General features: G+C 41.5%; 1 protein-coding gene across 6 annotated transcripts in view; it reads right to left on the bottom strand.

Moving 5' to 3' along the window:
* Positions 1-87: 87 nt before the first annotated feature.
* Positions 88-21,043, bottom strand: part of RMND1 (required for meiotic nuclear division 1 homolog) — a 47,356-nt gene continuing 26,400 nt past the window's right edge. For 5 of the 6 annotated variants that reach the window (XM_082405534.1, XM_082405533.1, XM_082405532.1 and 2 more), the window contains 5 exons: positions 20,628-20,692; positions 19,990-20,066; positions 17,098-17,218; positions 7,526-7,642; positions 6,390-6,602 (listed from right to left, as the gene is read on the bottom strand). In XM_082405534.1, coding sequence (XP_082261660.1) covers positions 6,570-6,602; positions 7,526-7,642; positions 17,098-17,218; positions 19,990-20,066; positions 20,628-20,692 — 413 coding nt within the window. In that variant the 3' untranslated portion in view covers positions 6,390-6,569. Of the gene's footprint in view, positions 5,539-6,389; positions 6,603-7,525; positions 7,643-17,097; positions 17,219-19,989; positions 20,067-20,627; positions 20,693-21,043 lie in introns of those variants that run through there. The other variant, XR_014248500.1, reaches the window with a different exon arrangement.

Below are 21,043 nucleotides of genomic sequence, written 5' to 3'. Positions count from 1 at the left end.
ACAAATGGATCAAGGTCCACAGTTTGAAAAAACTGGTATTTCAGTTTTTAGTATTAGTTGCTGTTACAAATTACCCCAACACTTAAGTGGTTTAAAACAGTGAACATTTGTTTATCTCTGAATTTCTGTGGGTCAGGAATCTGGAAGTAGCTTAGTTAGGTAGTTCTGGGTCAGCGTCTTTCAGGAGGTGTTTTTTATGTCAAGATGTTGACTGAGTTAGAGGATCTGCTTCCAGGGCGGCTCACACTCCAGCGGGTTAGTACTCGGTAGTTCTCGGTTCTTCTCCCTGGGGCTGCTTGAGCGTCCTCACAACATGGTGGTGGTCGGCTTCCCCCAGAGCGAGCGATCCAAGCAAGAGCGAGGAGGAAACACCACCATCCGCCACACGCTGTTAGTTAAAAGCAAGTTACTCAGTCCAGCCTGCAGCCAAGGGGAGAGGAATTAAGCTCCATGTCTTGAAGGGAAGAGTCTCGAAGAATTTATGACATTTTAATAACTACCACAGTTCTATATTTTTCCTGTTTATGGATGAATTAGGATTGAACCAGAATTCTTGCTGAAGTCAATCTGTAAGTAATTATCTTAGTTAATTAAGTCAGTTTTTTCTCTGAGGGCGTTTAGTCTCACTCCTTCCTCTAAAATTTGAGAAGACAGGCTCAAAGAAGTTAGGTAATTAACTAGCCAAGCCCATTCAGTCTAGGAAAACGAAACAGATTTTCTCTGACTTTTTGTCATGAGAAAATAATAATCTGTGTGCTGATAGAGATGAGAAAATTGGCTGATTTTTTAAAAAAAATCTTTTCTGAAGAAGTTATAGTATGGGACTTTTGTTTTCTAGTCTTCCGGCTTGTATTCTTTTACATGATCGTAGTTATACTGTCAGTTTATTTGGCCTCTGGATAATGCTTGATGTCTTTATGAATTTGCAGACTCCTCATACCAGCACCCCCGTCCCAACTGATTTTTAGAGGAAACGGAAAATGTACTTATTAAATGAATTTTAACTACTTTACGGTTAGCTCCATGTGCTGCCTATATTACTGACCCTGAGATTGTACTGTGTAACTCTTCCAATTAGCATATTTCCAGGACCTAAAAGAAGATGTTACAACTAAAAGATAATCAGGGTGTGCGTGTAAAGAAAACTATACCATGTTTTTCTGCTGTGAATTTTTCATGGAAACTTTGGATCTAGAAGGCTTTGTTCTAAGACTAGTTTTGGCTTACTGCTACAAGGAGTGGGAGGAGTCCCTGACATTGGTAGTGTGAGTGAAGCCAGGATAAATCACCAAGGCTTACCTTGATTTTTTTTTTTTTTTTTAATTCATTAGGCTTTTCTGAGTAATAGGTGGGGATACAGTAAATCGTCTTACACTTCTGTTACAGAATTGGATAATGGCTGCTTGTTTCTTAGACTGCTTTCTAGTTTATCTTACCACCAGGACACCTGACAGTTCTATTCTGCCCTTAAAGCACTGATTGTACTTACTTATGTAATTACTTTTCTTGGTGTTTATTTATATATGTTGTATCTCCCATCCCCCTGTAAGATCCTTACAGGGACTTACTTTCATATATACTGCTGGTACTCAAGTACTTGAAGAACTGAATTGAATTTGTAGTTGAAGGACCGAAGATGATAATTTCTCCCACCACAACTGAATGAAAAAATGTTTATTGTTGTAGAAAGCCTCTGGATATAGGAGGTAGGTGCAGCTGGTGTATGTGTTAATCACTATCTGTGTTCTTTAGATGCCCACAGTCCAGTGGGGGAGAACACAATCATATACATAATACACAGTTTGTTCTACACTACACATGTGCAAAATGGTGTGCTGGTACAATGAAGTTGGTGTTAGAACTGAATCTTGAAGGGTAAGTGGATAAGATAAGATGTGGTTTTGTGACATGTTTGGGGTTGTGCATTTCTCAGCTTTACTTCATTATACATCTACCTTGAATTGTTTTGTTGTTGGCAAGTTGCCATCATAGTTTGATAACGTTGCTTCCTTCTGTGGCATGCATGCTCTTGGTATATTATTTCTCTAGAACTATGCTGGTGCAGTTCAGTAGCTCCTAGCCACATGTGGCTATGTAAGTTAATGTCACACTAGCCACACGTGCTTCAGTAGCCACATGGGGCCAAAGGCTACCATATTAGACGACACAGATATTGAACGTTTCTCTTGTCACAGAAAGTTCTGTTGGACAATGCTGCTCCAGAGTCAATCTGCACATTTTCACATGATCTGTAGAGCGTTAAGTTAGGAATAGAGTGAGAAAACTTCACAGCCTCCTGACATTAGGAGAGACAGAGAGGTTGGTGTTTATGAGTAGAGGGCAGGGAGTATATATTTACAGTGGTTAAGAATATAGGCTTTGGAGTCAGATCTGGGTTGGAATCATACTCTGTCCCGTAAGCTGTTTGGCTTTGGGCATGTTATTTAACCTCTGAGCCTTAGTTTTTTTGTTTTGTTCAAATAGGGATAATATTTATCTCACAGGGTTGTGTGAGTATAAAAAAAGTGTATGTAAGGGGCTTAGCACAGTGCCTCAGTAAATGACAGGATCATTAATATATTTTTAAAATAGTCACTTATTTAAAGAAATTTTTAGAGTTATCTTAAAAGTAAAATTAACTTTTTTGGTGTACAGTTCTGTGAACTTGAATATAGGTGCACATTTACGTAACCACAGTCAGGATACAGGACAGTTCTGTCACTTCAGACAACTCCCTCGTGCTGTCCTTCGGCATACTAACCTCCTCCCACTCCTCCTCCCTGGCAGCCAGTGATTTCTCCTCCGTCACTCTTTTGGTCTTTTCTAGCATGTTATATAAATGGAATCATATAATATGTAGTCTTTTGAGACTGGCTGCTTTCAGTCAGCTAAGTTGAGTGAAAGAGTCATAAAAAGTTGTAACGTGTTAATAGCACAACAGATTTTTAAAGATGTTAGTTGTGAAATATTAAACAAAAAAAGTGAGTTTGAAATTTTGCTTATAGAATTGTGACGAGTTTTTAATGTTTGAAAGTGAAATTAATGATGAAATATATAGGGGAAAACTACTTCCCCCAATTGATGACAACTGTGTGTGTATCAGCTTGTTTTTCTTTGTGAAGATAGCTGATCATTGGTAGGGGAGGTTCCTGTTTTTAGTTTTATTAAAGATCTGTAGAGTTGCCAGCACAGTCCTCATTTGAAAAAGGTGGTGTTGAAACATCATTAATTTCTAAAAATGTGGTCTGAAGATAACAGCTGGCCGCTTTGCCGAGACCTTCCCCAGCTTAACGCTGAAAGCCTGGCTGCTCCAGAAAATCCCCCAGTGCCGGGAACGCAGGGTCTAGAAGGGCCGCTTGAAGGAAATTTGAGGACTCCAGGTCATCAGAGTTCACTAGTGAACCATCAGAGAGCTATCTGATCCTAGTTTGTTGTCCTCTGTAAATCTTCATTTGAGTGAGTTTAAGAAGCACTCTGGTCCGTTTTCATTTGTTTCTTTCCCTTTTTTTTGGCTGCACTGCTGCGAGGAATCTTAGTTCCCCAGCCAGGGATCAAACCCGTGCCCCCCTGCAGTGGGAGCAAGGAGTCTGAACCACTGGACGACCAGGGAAGTCCCAGGTCCATATTTTTATGTTAGCAACATATATACTTTTTTAAAATTTATTTTTGGCTGCATTGGGTCTTCGTTGCTGCGTGTGGGCTTTTTCTCTGGTTGTGGCGAGTGGGGGCTTCTCATTGCGGTGGCTTCTCTTGTTGCGGAGCACGGGCTCTAGGTGTGTGGGCTTCAGTAGTTGTGGCACGCAGGCTCAGTAGTTGTGGCTCACGGGCTCTAGAGCACAGGCTCAGTAGTTGTGGCGCATGGGCTTAGTTGCTCCGCGGCATGTGGGATCTTTCCGGACCAGGGATCGAACCCGTGTCCCCTGCATTGGCAGGCGGATTCTTAATCGCTGCGCCACCAGGGAAGCCCTCAGACATGTTTCTTAACTAAGGATTCAAAGGGGATCCTGGGGATTTGATTCAGCCTTCATTTACTCCCAGAATCATATATGGGTTTTTACGCAGATGGATTGTACTAACAGTTAACTCGTAACTTCACATATGTTAATTCCATTAATCCTCACAACAACCCTGTGAGGTAGTGCTACTATAAAACCCATTTTACAGATGAGGAAACAGGCCCAGAGAGGTTCTGTGACTTGCCCAGCATGATACCAGTACTAAGTGGTGTGGAGTAAGGATTCAAATCCAGGTTGGTCTTAACCACTGTACTCTTGTGACAGAAATTTGGTACCACTTTGAGTGCTTCTGTAGCCACTGGTGAATATACTTCACTTTTTAGGCTTTCCTCAATATTCTGGTATAATCTCTTAGACATTTTGTTCTGAGAGAAGCTGTGATCTTGAAAAACTTTTATGTTTGTATTTTACCTAAAATAATTTTAAAAACTCTCTTCTATAACTTAAGTTGAAGCTTTTATCCTAAACTTAAATACTTGAAAAATATGTAATTTCTGACATAAGTATTGATATTTTAAAATATTATAAATTATAATATATAAACAATAAAATAAATTATAAATAATAATTTATATCTTTAACATATCTTAGTGGAATGTAATACAATAATGAGTTGATGTCCACCATGATCCATTTAAACATAAGTAAGCGATTCAAGTGTTACCTTCCTGTTTCTTCTTGAAAACTGTATTTGTTACATTTCCCCCACAAAACGTTATCCTAATAAATTTTTATGCTTGAAGGTCTTACTGTCTTTTTGTTCTTTGTTACATATTTGTGTATAAGTTGAAATGTTAAATTTTAATTTGCCATGACCGTAAAGCACTAAATGTTCATGTTCTTTTTGTTGTACTAAAATTTTATAATTACACAGTTAACCCAAACAAAATTGTACACACTGATACTTGGAGTAAAATTTTACTGGAAATGGCCCCTCTTATTAAAGAAGGCTCTGTTGACCAATATTTCAAATTGTCCTTTGGCTTTCTAGAGATTTTAAAATGCAGGTTAAATATATTTAAAGGTTTTAAAATGTAGTGGACCAAACTAAAATTGAAGATGGGTGAGATGCCTTCTGTACATTGTGAGATGGGAAAATGGGAAAGGAGAACAGGCTTGATACGCTGCTTACAGGTGACAATGCAGGCACAGCGATTTTATGAAAGTGCTGATGTGGAACTTGAGGATCTAGAAAGCTTTTTTTTTTAAGGTAGAAATGAGTTTTCTTTTTAAAAAAATTTATTTCTTGGCTGCGTTGGGTGTTTGTTGCTGCACGCGGGCTTTCTCTAGTTGCGGCGAACGGGGGCTACTCTTCATTGCAGTGCGCAGGCTTCTCATTGCGGTGGCTTCTCTTGTTGCGGAGCACAGGCTCTAGGTGCGTGGGCTTCAGTAGTTGCAGCACACGGGCTCAGTAGTTGTGGCTCATGGGCTCTAAAGTGCAGGCTCAGTAGTTGCGGTGCTCGAGCTTAGTTGCTCCACGGCATGTGGGATTTTCCCGGACCAGGGCTCGAACCCGTGTCCCCTGCATTGGCAAGCGGATTCTTAATCACTGCGCCACCAGGGAAGTCCCTAGAAAGCAATTCTTAAACTATCTATGCCCACATGTTGCATAGTCCTTGGTATAGGTACCTGAGATAGAAGACCGGTACTCAAGAAGAACTCTGGCGGTGCACTGAAAGACACCAGGATGGGCACCCTCACACTATTCCAGCAAATATATACATGAATGTCATCAGTGAGGGTACAGATAAATGTGTATTCTCTTGGGAGTATACCATATAGCAGTTAAACAAGCTATAAAGTGACTGACTGTCCCAATTTAGAACAGTAATACTCTGGATATGTATGTAACTTATGAAAAATTCATTGTGATGGGGAGAGGGTAGTAGGGGGGGATATGTGTAAAAATAAGGCAAATGAAGATAAAAAGGACTTTGTTTTTAAAAAGTTAATTATCAATTCAAGATGGTAAGCACATAGATGTTAAATTCTTTGTACTTGGTATTTTTACATTTTCCCTAAGTATGTGAGAAACTTGAAAAAAAATTCCTCTGTGGGAGGAATATTTTGACCAACTTGGTAGTGAAAGGATGGAAAGTATTGATTAATGAAAGTGCCAGTGAGCAGTCAGACTCAAATTATGCCACCTAAAAATAGGTATACAAAGTTCGTTTTTGCCATTAAAGCCTACTTATTTTATAAATTTCAACACTTTGGAGTTCCTGTATGGTTTTCTTAGGGCCAAGCTTGGGATTCCCTGGGGAAAGGTTAGGAGCAATGCCCAAATTCCCCAGATGCCCAGATTATCCAAAGTTCTTTAAAATATAAAATGAACCTTATCCTTTCAAACTGTCAGTGTTATAGACCCAAATGCCAGATTCTTCATAGTTTTTATTCAAGCAGCAATACATTTAGAAACTGAAAAAGATCACTGTGACAATTTCTTGATTAAAAAAATTAAATACCTATTAATCTCAACAGGTGAGCATTTATTTTTGATTGTAGAACTTCAATATATCTTGCAATGACACTTTTCCTTTGGTCGTCACTTAATCAGAAAAATACTCGTCCCAGCTCAAACATTACCTTACAAATAAAAAGTGAGAAGTATTAATAATTTCATGGCAAATCACTGGTACAAACTAAAATGACTTTTCTAAGGTCGTGATTAATGAAAAATGCTCCCAAAGTAAGAATAACTTTTTTGTTATTACAGGGCATTACAGGGCAAGCTGCAGATCTGAGGCACAGGTGCTTGGTGTTGGGCTGAACATTATACATTTACAGCTAGAACTTTCTCTAAATGCCATCTTTAAAAATGTGGAGGGAGGGACTTCCCAGGTAGCGCAGTGGTTAAGAATCCACCTGCCAATGCAGGGGACATGGGTTCGAGCCCTGGTCCAGGAAGATCCCACATGCTGCAGAGCAAATAAGCCTGTGCACCACAACTACTGAGCCTGCGCTCTAGAGCCCACAAGCCACAACTACTGAGCCCACGTGCCACAACTACTGAAGCCCTCGCGGTTAGAGCCAGTGCTCCGCAACAAGAGAAGCCACCGCAATGAGAAGCCTGTGCACCACAACGAAGAGGAGCCCCTGCTTGTCGCAACTAGAGAGAGCCTGTGTGTGACTAAGACCCAATGCAGCCAAAAATAAATAAATTTATTTAATAAATACATAAATAAAATAAATTAAAAAAGTAAATAATTTAAAAAAAACGTGGAGGGAATTCCCTGGTGGTCAAGTGGTTAGGATTTGGCACTTTCACTGCCATGGCCTGGGTTCAATCCCTGGTCAGGGAACTGGGATCCCGCAAGCTGCGCAGCATGGCCAAATAAAATAAATAAAAATGTGGAACTTTTCCAAGAATCATACTTAATGCATTTTCAAAATATTACCACAGTCACTTGAAACCTGTCTCACTTCCAAACAGACTTAACATTTAGAACAAAGTCATGCTCTTTCCTGCTATTACTTTCCGTCAAGTTACTTTCACAAACGTTACCTACCTCTATGGTGATAAGGATGACGATCATCCACTCCAGGCGGAGCGTCCTCTTCTCGGTCAGGTGATTCCGCATCAGATCTGTCAGCGCCATGCAGTGCTGAAGCTTTTCATTCATGACCTGCATTAGAAACATCTCAGAGTAGCCTGTATACTTAAACATTCACTTAAGATAACAGTCGCATGCTTCAGAATTGTAAGTTTGAAATAGGTGTGCAGTGAAAAGTCACCCCTTCAATTCTTGCTCCTCGGCCCTCCCCTAAGGCAACCTGCCAGCGCTACTTGTCTCCTTCCGGTGAATCCACCTGGAGGCATTCTGTAATGCACAGATCTGACTGCAAGAAATACTTTGCGTACTGAAGCTCTTAGAAGATTTTGATGGAAGATCTAAAAATAAAAGTTTTTGATTCCTAGTTTTTTGTTGCTGCCCTTGGATTTTCAGCAGTTAATAAAGGCAAACCTGAAATATGATTCTTCTAGCATGGCCTTAAGATGACAATGATTACCTTCTACTAGAGCTGTTCCAAGCCCCCCAAACACAAAACTTGACCTGCAGCATACTCGCCACTAGATGGCACTGCTTTTAATGCTTAACTGGTTCCGCGTTCTGATGCCCCACAAGCTGGTTGAGGGGGTTCATAGAAAACAGAATCTCTGAAGTTAAGACTTGAATGTGACCACTGGCAAGTTATACTTCCTTAATCTCTCTGTATCTCTCTTTTGGAAATTACAGTCTGGAAACATTTTTAAAAACAGTTTTTGGATTCCCCTTGATAACTTCTGGGGTACGTATGCTGAGTGCAGGTATGGTCAGTGGAAATCCGAGACAAATCACAGATGCACGTTTGGGGACTGACTGAAATGTGCTAGTGCACCATATTTACTATCATTTTGCACAGAGCATTACTGAGAGCGAACACGCGGAACCACACTCATAATACGTATTTGACCACGTTTCCAGACTTCACGTAACCCCGTAGTCACCAATTTGTATAAATGTTTAGAACAGTGCCTCTTTGCTCCCTTTCTTCGACTTCCCATTTCTGTTGGCTGCTTGATCGTGGTCTATAAACATGCTCAGCCTTAAGCTTGCTTCTCTCTTCAAAATGCTGACCCAACCCTCTTTTACATTTTCTTTCAACTTTGACTAAAGAACAGACATTTTCTTTCTCCACTTCCTCACCACCAACTTATTCCTTAGCCCTTAGAGGTTGTAGATACTACCTCTAGTCCCCCGAAACTTCCAGATGTCTCCTAAACAGTAACACCCTTTCTTGGTTAGATTCTGAAACCTCAGTTAACTCAAGCATTTGACAACACCTTGAAATGCACACTTCTTTTGGCTTTTTCTCCCCTAGGGACTAAGTTCTGCCTCCGACCATCACTCTTTTTCTGAGTCTTCTCAGGCCTGCCCTGGCCTGTGGATGACACTTTCCAGAGTCCTGATCTTGTCCCTCCCGTCCTCTAGCTCTGCACTCTCTCTGCACGATCCTGCCCATCTGGTTTGTGTAGGCGCTTCCTGAACTTCCGTCATTTCCATCCCACCATCACTGCTTCTGTGATATACATGTGCCAACTGGATTTAAAGTCAAAAAGACTTAGAAATGGGGACTTCCCTGGTGGCACAGTGGTTAAGACTCTGTGCTCCCAATGCAGGGGGCCCAGGTTTGATCCCTGGTCAGGGAACTAGATTCCCACATGCATGCTGCAATGAAGAGTTTGCGTGCCACAACCAAGGAGCCGACAAGCCACAACTAAGGAGCCTGTGAGCTGCAACTAAGATCTGGTGCAACCAAAAAAAAAAAAAAAACCCACAAAAAACACCTTAGAAATGTTTTATTTTAAAAGGAAACTACATTGCCAAAATGGAAAACCAGTATGATGTGAAACGGTGTTGGATACACAAAGCTGAGCCTGGTGCCTGGGAAAGTGGTAGATTATACATTAGAGGGCCAGTCAAGAGCCACTAAAGCCAAGCTAAGCATTTCTCCTCAACTCTGAACAGAAGTGTTACTTGCTTCAATGCTTACATGTTATTTCAGGGTCCATGTGTTACCTAAGTTCATCTCTTGTACAAGTGTATGTATTCCACATTTTGAGAAAGACTGATTTAAACTGTTTTTTGGTAAGTCCCAAGTATTAACTGCTTAATCCTGATTTCTCCTCTGCCCAAATTTCTAACTGCCTATAAAACATCTTTTTACTATTTTCCTGCCAGCACCTTAAATTTAGCATTTCTCAAACTACAGTTGACATCCTGTTCAAGTCTATCCCTCTTCTTGGGTCCCTAGCTCAAAGCAGGTCACACTGTCTTCTCGGGCACCCAGCGTAGAAACCTTTGATCTCTATCCTGCACTCCTGGATCCCTGGCACTTCAGTTGTCCGTGCTGCATGGAGTCGAGTCTATCCTCTCCTAAGCATTTCTTACTACACCTAGTAGGCTTTCATCAACTATTTGTCACCTCTTCAAACTGGTCTGTTTGGCTGTGTTGGTGGTGGTGATGGGCTGGGGGGTTTCTGGGTTTTGTTTGTACGGGCCACCAGAGTTCTCATCCTAAACAGGATGGATCCTTTCACTCCCCTGCTCAGAAGCTTCGAACATCTTGCTAAACATCTCGCTATTGCCTTCTCGATAACATGAAACGACCCCAGATGGTTTAGTCCAATCACTCTTCGGTGGGTGGCGCCCTCTTCAAGCCTGAAGGCGAGGTCTCTGTGACCCTTCCTGACCTCCTGCTCCTCACTCAGCACTCCCATAGCACCTTGTTGTTTCCCTCATTTAGAACTTACCTCATTCTGCCTCATAGCCACCTGCTACCTGCCCGGCACCCTCCCCTCCTGCCCCCTTGTTTTGGAGAGTTACTCTTCCTTGTTTCCAACCACGTGATGCTGCCAATCTTAGTATCACTACCCGCCTGACACCAACCCCTCTCCCCTCCCCCGAAAAGCCCAAGGGGGAGACGGGGTCAGTACAAGACCCAGGCTTGGCCAACTGTGAGGCCCAGTTGCCTCATCACATGGCTGGTCAAAGCACGGACACATGGCCCAGTCCTTTGAAGCTGCCAGGCAGAGTAAAATGTCGCTCGGATATTCCCCCTTCCCACACCCCTTTCTCCCCAGCACAGAGAGAATGCCACCAAGAAGGAAAGGATGAGGCCAAATTGGTACGGAGGATGCTGAGGCAAGAAACAGTCCTGATGACCCGTCTGGGTCTGTGCAACAGACATTCCCCGTTTCACACCTGCTCCCTGTTTCTCAGCCCCGTGAGCCAGTACACGGGGATAAGTAAGGTCATTCCAATTGTCTTTCTGTTGTGTGCAAGCAAGGGAGCCCCAACTAACACATGCTTCCTATGTCCTTTGGTTACAGAATCAGACGTGTTTCACGCACACAGATGATGGAGCAGGAGAAAACGGGGACAGGGTCACAGAGGTGGTAAATGTGAAGTAGGCTCTAAATAGGCAGGTGCCAGGAAGAAAAGGTGGGGCGCCAGGGGGACAGTATTTCTAGTAGAGGAAACAGCATGGAGGCAAGTACAGCTAGATAGTGAAAAACTTGGAAGTGCTTGGAGATAAGGTTAAAAAGGTAAGTTAGTACTGAATTGTGAGAGGCACTATAGACCATAGGTGGTAGGCAGAGTAATGGTCCCCCAGATATTCACATTCTAATCCTTGGGACCCACGAATATTACACAGCAAAGGACACTTAAGATTGTACAGGAATTAAGGTTGTTAAGTCAGCCGATCTTTAGATAAGGAGACAATCCTAGATTATCTGGGTGGGCCCAGTGCAATCACAAGGGTCCTTAAAAGTGGGAATGGCAGGCAGAAGAGCTCAGCGATACGAGATGGAAGAGGGGGCTCCAAGCCAAGGGCAGTGGGTGGCCCCTCGGAGCTGGAACAGCCAAGGAAACAGCTCCCACCCAGAGCCTCCGGAGCGGTACGCAGCCCTGCCAACGCCTTGATTTTGGCTCAATGACTCCCAGGTCAGACTTCAGACCTACGGAACTGTAAAATAATACATCTGTGTTAAGTCAGTCTGTGGTAATTTGTTGCAGCAGCAGTAGAAATGAATACATAGCACGATAACGTTGGAACTTTCTTCTGCAGGTAAGGGAGTCCTTTGTCCACTCTTAAAATATTTGTTCAATATTCACTATACTGTGCTGGGCAGAGGAGATGAAATGGTGAATAAGACAGATATGTCTCTGCCTTCTGGCTACAGGGCCCAGCCTAGAGGCTGGGAGACAAAGAAGAAGGTATTAGGGTGAACGGGGGTGGGAGATGCACATCAGCAGTCAGGGCGCGGAAGGCGGGCCAGTGTGGAATCCCTCCCTGTCTCACCAGCCCAGGGCCTGTCGTAGAGACTTTCAATAAATATCTGGCAATGAATGCATGACACTTAGGAGAAAACGAAAGGATGCTCTGACTGCATGTGGAAGATGAAGGAGAAAGAGGAAACCACGGTGAGTTTGAAGTTGCTGCTTGACTGACCAGGTGGTCGTGCTATTAGCTGAGACAGAAATAGAGAAGGTTCAACTGCATTTTCTGGGAGAATACAGTGAGTCTCATTTTGAACTCTTAATCACTGATTAATTCTACAAATATTTATGGAGCACATATTCTACGTGAGGCCTTTGCCAAGAAGTGGGAAGGGAGGAGGAAGAAGACGATCCTGCCCTCTGATTTCACGAAGCCTGCGTTCCAGAGGGGAGTGTACTCAAGCAGCTTCTATCACTTTCGCTGTTGTGTTTTAAGGAAGGAGAGGGGGAATCTCACGAGTGCAGCTCCAATTTCATATAAATCCCCTTTTCCCCTCTGAATACCTGCTACTTCTACTTTTAGCCACCTTGCCCCAGTTCCTACACAGACTGCAATAAGGATGTGGAAGAAATATGTAATTTATAAAAACAATTTAAATGAAACAAATTTTAGCTCGTAAAGAAAATTTAAAGTGGATTTCCAGGGACTGCTGGTGATATGGATGAAATGTTTGTGTTCCCCCAAAACTCATGTTGAAGTCCTAACGCCCAATGTGACGGTATCTGGAGATGAGGCCTTTGGGGGTGATTAGGTTTAGAGGAGGTCTAAATTAACATCCTTATAAGGAGAGGCAGAGACACCACAGTGGGCGCGCTCTCCCTGCCTTGTGAGGCTACACCGAGAAGGTGAGAAGAGGCTTCTCTCAAGGCACTGAATCCGCGGTGCCACCAGAGCAGTACGATGCGGTGCGTGACCTGCCGCCCCCAGGAGTGCGCACAAAGCACTCCAGAAGCACACGGGCAGGTGGCGCCCAATTTAAACAGACCTTTATTTTTATTCTTCAGGACACTACCTGAATTATTTTCCACTTGTTTTACAGCACTGATTAAGTGCGATGTACGCATTATTCCAGGTACTCAGTTAAGGATTCACAAGTCAGCAGCATTATAGTTACACAGAACTCACCTAAAATTTTTTTGAAAAATACCATGGAACTGACCTGTTCCGGGGCTCTTCCAGTTTGGGGACTGAGGGGACCTGGTCCACCTGCTCCCTGGGCTGCGATCAATTTCCCCCCACTGGGCACTGAGGGAGCCTCTCCGCTCAGAGAAGCACTGTCCCCAGCGAACCCCAAGTGCCCTCCTGGCACATCCCCTCCCTCTGCTTGAGCAAAGGGAAGACGCAGAGGCACTTTCTCCAGGCTCCACCTTCCTACTTGGCACTGTGACGCTTGTCCAGCTAGCTGATTACTTCACTGCGTGTCAGTGTTCACGATCGATCCAGTTTTGACATTCCTCATCTTCAGCTGTGGCTTTCACGCTGAATGCAGGGTTCATGTTCCTATCTTTACACTTCTCCCCCTCTGGACCACACACTCAGGATGTTTCCTGCTCAAACCACCTTCATCGTTGGTGACTTCAGTGATTCTGTTCTCTTTTCCTGTACTCTTGTCCACGAGGGACGTGTGAAGGACACCATGGGCATCAAAGGATGCCGTGATTTGAGGAAGGACACAGGATGGGGGGTGGGGGCAGCGGGAGAGGATGCTTGAGCGCACACTTCCCAGGCAGCCGGTTTACCTTGGTTGTTGCTCAGCCACTGTTACTGACTTAACTCAGCACAACAGGCTGGTCATCAGGAGAGGTCTGCATCTGCTTGGTGGCAATAATCTTTATACTTCATCCCAACAATCGTGGTTCCACCAAACGTCTTCATTCCAAGAGAAAAAGGGGAGACAGCCAAAAGCCGTAACTCTTGAGCACTTTCAAATTCGTCCCTAGTAAATACGGCTGCTCATCAAGGTTGATGCTTTTGTTTAATGTCATTAAAGAATTCTCACAAAAGGTTTATTTTCAAGTTTTCCTTGAGGCATAATTTACTTCCATTCTAAGTATACAATTTGAAAACTTCACAGATAGACACCCATGTAAGTAACACCACAGCGTTTCCATGGCCCCAAGATCCCTTGTGCCCCTTTGGAATCTACTGCCCTACCCACCACCCCACCTCCAAGCCTTAGGGAACCACTGATCTATTTTCTGTAACTATAGATTAGATTAGCCTTTCTAGAATTTCCTATAAATGTAACAGCATGTATTCTTTTGTGTCTGGATTTTTTTCACTCAGCATAATGATCCTGATATTCATTCATGTTGTTGCATGGATGGGTACTTCACTGCTTTTATTGCTGAGTGGTACTCCACTGTATGGCTGTCCCACAGTTTCTTTATCCATTCACCTACTGATCGGCATTTGATTGTTTCCAGTTTTTGGCTATTATGACTAAAGCTGCTAAGAACATTCAGGTACAAATCAGTGTGAGGACATACGTTTTCATTTCTCTTGAGTAAATACTCAGGAGTGGAACTGCTGGATTGTATAGTAACACAACAATTACATTTCTGAGGAACTGCGGGCTGTTTTTTGCAGAGTGGTTGTACCAATGTATATTCCCACAAGTAATGTATGAAACTTCCATCTGCTCTATATCCTTCCCAGCACTTGGTATTGTCAGTCCTTTTAATTTCAGTCATTCTAGTGAGTGTGTAGTAACAGCGCACTGCAGGTTTAATTTGCACTTCCCTGGTAAACAATAACGTTGAACATCTTCTCATGTTCATTTGGCTGTTCACATATTTTGTGAGACGTCAGTTTAAATCTTTTGCCCATTTAAAAAACTGGGTTGTCTTTTTGAGTAGAAAGAGTTTTTTTAATGCATAGATCTTTTTTAAAAAAAGTTATTTATTTTATTATTTATTTTATTTTTGGCTGTGTTGGGTCTTCATTGCTGCACGTGGGCTTTCTCTAGTTGTGGTGAGCGGGGGCTACTCTTCGTTGCGGTGTGCGGGCTTCTCATTGCGGTGGCTTCTCTTGTTGTGGAGCACAGGCTCTAGGCATGTGGGCTTCAGTAGTTGTGGCATGCGGGCCTAGAGAGCAGGCTCAGTAGTTGTGGCGCACAGGCTTAGCTGCTCCGCGGCGTGTAGGATCTTCCTGGACCAGGGCTCGAACCCGTGTCCCCTGCACTGACAGGCAGATTCTTAACCACTGTGCCACCAGGGAAGCCCCTTGAGTAGAAAGAGTTCTTTGATTATTCTGGACAAGTCCTTTGTCAGGTTATATATTGAGAATATTTCCTCCCAGCCTGTGATTTGCCTTTTCATATTCCTAAGAGTGTCTTTCAAAGAGCAGTGGTCTTAGTTTTGATGAAGTTCAACTTATCAAATTCGTTCCCCAAGGTGCATGCTTTGTTTCTTTCCCTAACAAATCTTGGCCTTCCCCAAGGTCATGAGGCCTTTTTCCTATATCTTCTTCCTGACGTTTTATAATTTTAGCTTTTATATTTAAAAGGTCTCTGATTCATTTAGAAATGGTGTGGAGTAAAGGATAGGGTTCATTATGACTATCCCATTGTTCTAGCACCATTTGTTGAAAAGATTAGGAAAAAAATAAAGAGAACCTCGAAGACTTGTTGGAGTATAATTAAAGGTCTGACACTCACGTCATAGAGAGATAGAAGATTTCTCCTCGGAAATCATGGAGGCCAGAAAAAAGTGACACAGTAATTTGTAGGTATTGAAAGAAATGAACTGTCAACTTGGAATCCTCTACCTAGTGAAAAAATCCTTCAGGAATAAAGGGGAAATCTAGACGTTTTCAGATGAAGAAAAACTAAGACACTATGCTTTTGCAAACTTACCCTGAAAGAATGGCTAAAGAATGTTCTTGAAACAGAAAAGAAACAATAAAAGAAGAAATCTTGGAATGTCATTGAAAAAAAAAGGAACAACAGAAAGAATAAAAATGGGGGTAAATACAATAGGATTTCCGTCTCCTCTTGAGTTTTCTAAATTATGTTTGGTGGTTGCAGCAAAAATTGTAACACTGATGAAGTTCTCAAAGTGGGGAGTAAAGGGATGTAAAGAGAAGTAAGGTTTGCACGCTTGGTTTAATCTGGCAAAATGTTGAAACCAGTGGATTGTGATAAGCTAGATATGTATAATGTGACACTTAGAGCAACCACTAAATATCTACGCAAAGAGATATACTCAAAAACCATACAGATAAATCAAAATGGAATCCCCCCAAATGGCTAAGTAACTCACAGGAAGGCAGGGATTGATACAAGCAATGACTTGGATGGCTCTCAAGGGTATTATACTCATTGAAAAAAGCCCATTTTAAAGTCACACCCTGTACGATTCTATTTATATAACATTCCCCAAATGACAAAATTATAGAGCTGGAGAATAGATTACTCATTACCAGCGGTTAGGGATGGTCGGGGAGGGAAGGGTGTGACTATAAAGGGACAAGCACAAGGGAGATCTCTGTGGTGACAGAACAGTTCTGCATCCAGATCTTGTGGTTACCTGGATCCGCACGTGTGACTGAATGTGACAGAACTATGCGCACACATGGTACTACTGTCCCTCTTGTCCTCTGCTCTCTTTCCCGGGTGGTCTACCTCCACCATGACGCCCTCCACGCACTTCCATCATTCCAAAGGCTGCCTCCCTCCTCAACTTCGCTTCCACGCTTCTAAATGCTTTCAGACAGTTCTAACTGGATGTCTTCTTGCTACTCTACTCTCAACATATCTTGAATGTGGCTCCTCCCCTCCCCCCAACCTCTTTACGTTTTGCCATTTTTCTACCTGTCACCCACAGCAAACGTCAGTCATCCTTACTCTTCCTTCTCCCTGGCCTCCCAGTACCAACCACTTCATTTGTCTTAAAGGATTCTTTTAAAAATTCATTTCTATTCTCACTGTCACCAGTGAAGTTCTGGACCCCATGAACTCTTGCTTGAAACTTGATGAGAAACTTCCTAACAGACCACTAGGCCTCCAAACTCTCACCAGTCTTATCTAGTCTGTAGAGCAAATACCAGAATATCCTTTGACATGAAAGCTGAAAACTGCCTGTACACAGGAAAACTAGAATGGGAAATCTAGAGATCTGAGTAGAAGTCAAACAAGACATTTCTCCAAAAGCAGTTAAACACATTTACTTAATTAAAAACTTCTCTTCACACAGTCATACAACAACTTATAGGTGACATTGTGTCCCTTTCAGTAGACGTGCCAAATACATACCTTAACTCTACGAGTAATGCTGAGGAACCGACAAGTTTTATCATAAAGTTCTTCCAGATTTTCTCTGTCCCAGTAGAAATCAGGAGTGATCAAGAAGTCTGAACTCAAGTTTATATGGTGTCTTAAAAAAAGGAAAATCATTAACTTTTAATTTTTATCTTGAATTAAAAAATCATGGTCTATTTTATTTCTTTTTTGAAGAAGATATTTATTGATTGATTTATTGATTGACTGAAGTATGGTTAATTTACAATGTTGTGTTAATTTCAAGTGTATGGCAAAGTGATTCAGTTACACATACATACATATATATATATATATATATTCTTTTTTAGATTCTTTTCCATTATAGGTTACTACAAGATATTGAGTATAGTTCCCTGTGCTATACAGTAGGTCCTTGTTGTTTACCTAATTTATATATAGCAGTGTGGCTATATTAATCCCAAACTCCTAATTTATCTCCCCCCATCCCCTCTGGTAATCACAAGTTTGTTTTCTATGTCTGTGAGTCTATTTCTGTTTTGTAAATAAGTTTATTTCTTATTTACATGGTGCTTTATAAAAGTAGTTTTTAATGCTGATTCTTGTAATACTTCTGAGAAACATGTAAACAAAAAATTTTCAAAATGTGCAACCAAATTAATTCAATCTTTATATTAACATTTATGAAGTAGAGAGAAAAAAAACCAATTTAAAAAATTTCTAGGGACTTCCCTGGTGGCGCAGTGGTTAAGAATCCACCTGCCAATGCGGGGAACATGGGTTTGAGCCCTGGTCTGGGAAGATCCTACATGCCGTGGAGCAACTAAGTCCGTGCGCCACAACTACTGAGCCTGTGCTCTAGAGCCTGTGAGCCACAACTACTGAGCCCGCGCTCTGCAACAAGAGAAGCCACCGCAATGAGAAGATTGCGCACCACAACGAAGAGTAGTGCCCGCTTGCTGCAACTAGAGAAAGCCCGCGTGCAGGAACGAAGACCCAACGCAGCCAAAATAAATAAATAAATAAACTTATTAAAAAAAAAATTTCTAAGCTTCTTTTTTCATTAAAATTTGTTACAATATACATGCACATATATTTGTGTGTGTGTGGGTAGGTAATCAGATGGCTCAAAAATAAAAAAGACAGAAAAAGGTAAAAATTGACCAATCTTACTCCTATTCTTATCCCCATTTTTCCCTTTCTCCCACTCCCTGCGGGTAGCCACTGCTAGTTTCACACACACACACAAACACACACACTCTCTATTTCTACCTTTTTTACATATGAGGCCTGAGTTTGCTTTTAAACAAAAATTTATGTTATAGAAGTAACACATAAATAGCCGTTCACTATAAAAAAGAAAAACCCTAGAGAAGAACTCAGAAAACACTGGTAGGCCCCTTACCCTAACAACTCAAATCCTTTCGGCCGTGCCAATACTCTCCTGTGTCCTTCCAGATCTGCTTCCAGGCACACATGCGCACGTGTGTGTGTGTGCGCGCATGCACATACACCTACGTGTCTGGTAGTATGTATACATATCAAGATAGAGATGAATATTTATGTTGTTTGCTTACAAGTAGGATCATACCATGTATAATCTGTGACTGCCACATTTCTACTTCTATTTCTCGTCATAGATTCGCCACATTCCTTTGAATAACACATAAGCACTCTTATCGTAAAGAGACGAAAACTTAGGATAACAACAGTAAGACTCTACGAAACTATTCACAAACCTAAGTATATTGAGTCCTAATTTCTGAGTCCCAGTATTATAATTCGCTGTATCAAATTCTGCTCGCATGACCAAGAGAAGAGGGCAGAGGAGTCTATCTCCCCCACTTCCTAGCGAGCTCAAGGCTGCAGATGTGCTGCGGGACGCTCTCATGCAGAGCTTTCTATTTTTGTTGGTGCCCTGACTTAGGGCCCCTGAGCTTTGAGAAGGGCCTAGATGACGCAACACTGGACCGCTTCTCTTCTCCAGGGCAAGTAACTAAGGAGAATGTGGAAAAGCAACTCTTAGGTAAACTACTGACAAGGAACTCCAGTAACTCACCCCACACACGACAAGGGCCGAAACACTGAGAATCCCGCCTAGTGAGAATAACACCAAGATTCAGGGTGTTTCATTCCATAAATCTTGGGAACACTACAAGAACAAAATAAACTGAAGGCCTTTTAACTTAATTTTAAATGATGTACTATCATATTTCATCAATTTTAAGACACTCTTCTTCCCACTTTATCATCTCTGAAAATGGGAGGCAACTTTAAAATTGATGATGTCTTACAGGTGGCAGTTGAGACTTAGTTGTCACTGCCTTAGACGACTTATTTCTCTTATTCTTTCCTTTTTATGTATGCCCAAGAGGAAATGTGATAAATCTACATCCAAATAAGACTGAAAGAGCTATTTCCGTAGTGCAAAATTAAATTCTGTGATAAAAAAGCATTGTCTCATATGTTAGTGGGCAGCATTTTCACTTTCTTGTGGCATCTTATGGTGTCTCAGAGTCAGTGAAATATGGTACATCACTTTTCCGTAGCAATTAGGTCTGATTCAGCATTATGATGCAGTGATATACTTTTACTGAGAATTACCCTTGTCCAAATTCTAGAATGCATCTTCCCACCTTTGAAGAACACCTCCTACGCCCGCTGACGTAGGTTTAACGTAGAGTAATTATGGTCTCTCTTGCACATGCACAATTTCTTCCAGTACATTCCTAATACAGCCCAACTGCTTCCAATGGGTAAGAGTTCTCCATGCTTATAATGAATGAAATAGAAACAGCTGCAATTCCCATAAAGATACAAATGTTTGCTCTTTACTGTAGAGCTGCAGGGATATTTTCTGGAGATTGTTAAATATATGAAATATTTCATTTACAGAGAAAATTTTACCTTAAGGCAAAGAGTTCACCCATTTTCTGCATAACTTCTTCATGAGATAGTTTCACTTTCTTCCCAGCTTTTAAAGCCTATTTGGGAGGGGGAAAATAGGTACATACATACACAGGTTTCCCTTCTCACTAGCATTTTCTATGATGTACATTCCTAATCTCTTAATGAAAAACCAGGGGCTCTTTTCCCGAGTATAATTATTCTGCCACAGTAAAAACAAAGTTAATTACAGTAAGTGTGATTTTTAATGTATTCTGAAGTTTTGATATAATTTTAGATGCATTTTTCATGCCACTATTTTCCTTGTAATTTGCCAAGACACTTTTTAATTGAGAAAAGTGGTCATAATTTCCTTCCTTAGAGAGGAAACATTTCATTTTATTTCCCTTCAATTCAGTTACATTAAAAATATTATACCATTAGAGAAAAGTAATTTGAATTTTAAGTTTTAAAAGGTTTCTTATTTTGTCATTTTATATGTAACCGGGTTTTTTTTTTCCTGCTTAAATTCAGTGCAGCTTTCTTAATGTTTATTATTACTTTATTGTACTTCTAAATTCATCATTATAATGGGAAATTTGTATTTTTCCCCAATAGAACTCAATCCTTGAAAACAAGCATAAAATTAGTATAATTACCTCTGGAATTGACTGAATAGATTCAACAAATTTATCCAGTGATGCTTCCCAGATAGCCAGTTTCACTGGGGGAAAAAAAATTAACAACAGAACATTTATCATTATATTCATGTTTCTACAAAATGTAAAACTGCACAGTACCTTCACTGCCATTTCAACAACAGTTTAAGAAGCAGATGTCCAAAAAATCTGAGACTGAAATTTAAGAATCGTTACTTATTATTACAAAAGATGGCACTAAGTAGAAAGAGACAGAAGAAAGTGAGTGGATTTCCAAGTCCTGCTGGCAGACCAAAGCTACATTGGGTAGAATCCCTGATTTTCTCATAATGCATCTCAGAAGCTGAGAGGAACGAAGGGTGGCTCTGTAGAGGGGCAGAAATCAGGCCTTCGTGACCTTCCCGCCACTCCTCTGG

This window comes from Balaenoptera borealis (assembly GCF_965194805.1).
Source record: "Balaenoptera borealis genome assembly, chromosome: 9".
NCBI classification, from domain to species: Eukaryota; Metazoa; Chordata; class Mammalia; order Artiodactyla; family Balaenopteridae; genus Balaenoptera; species Balaenoptera borealis.
The sequence above is the reverse complement of the archived record's forward strand: the minus strand, read 5'-3'. Positions and strand labels throughout refer to the sequence as shown.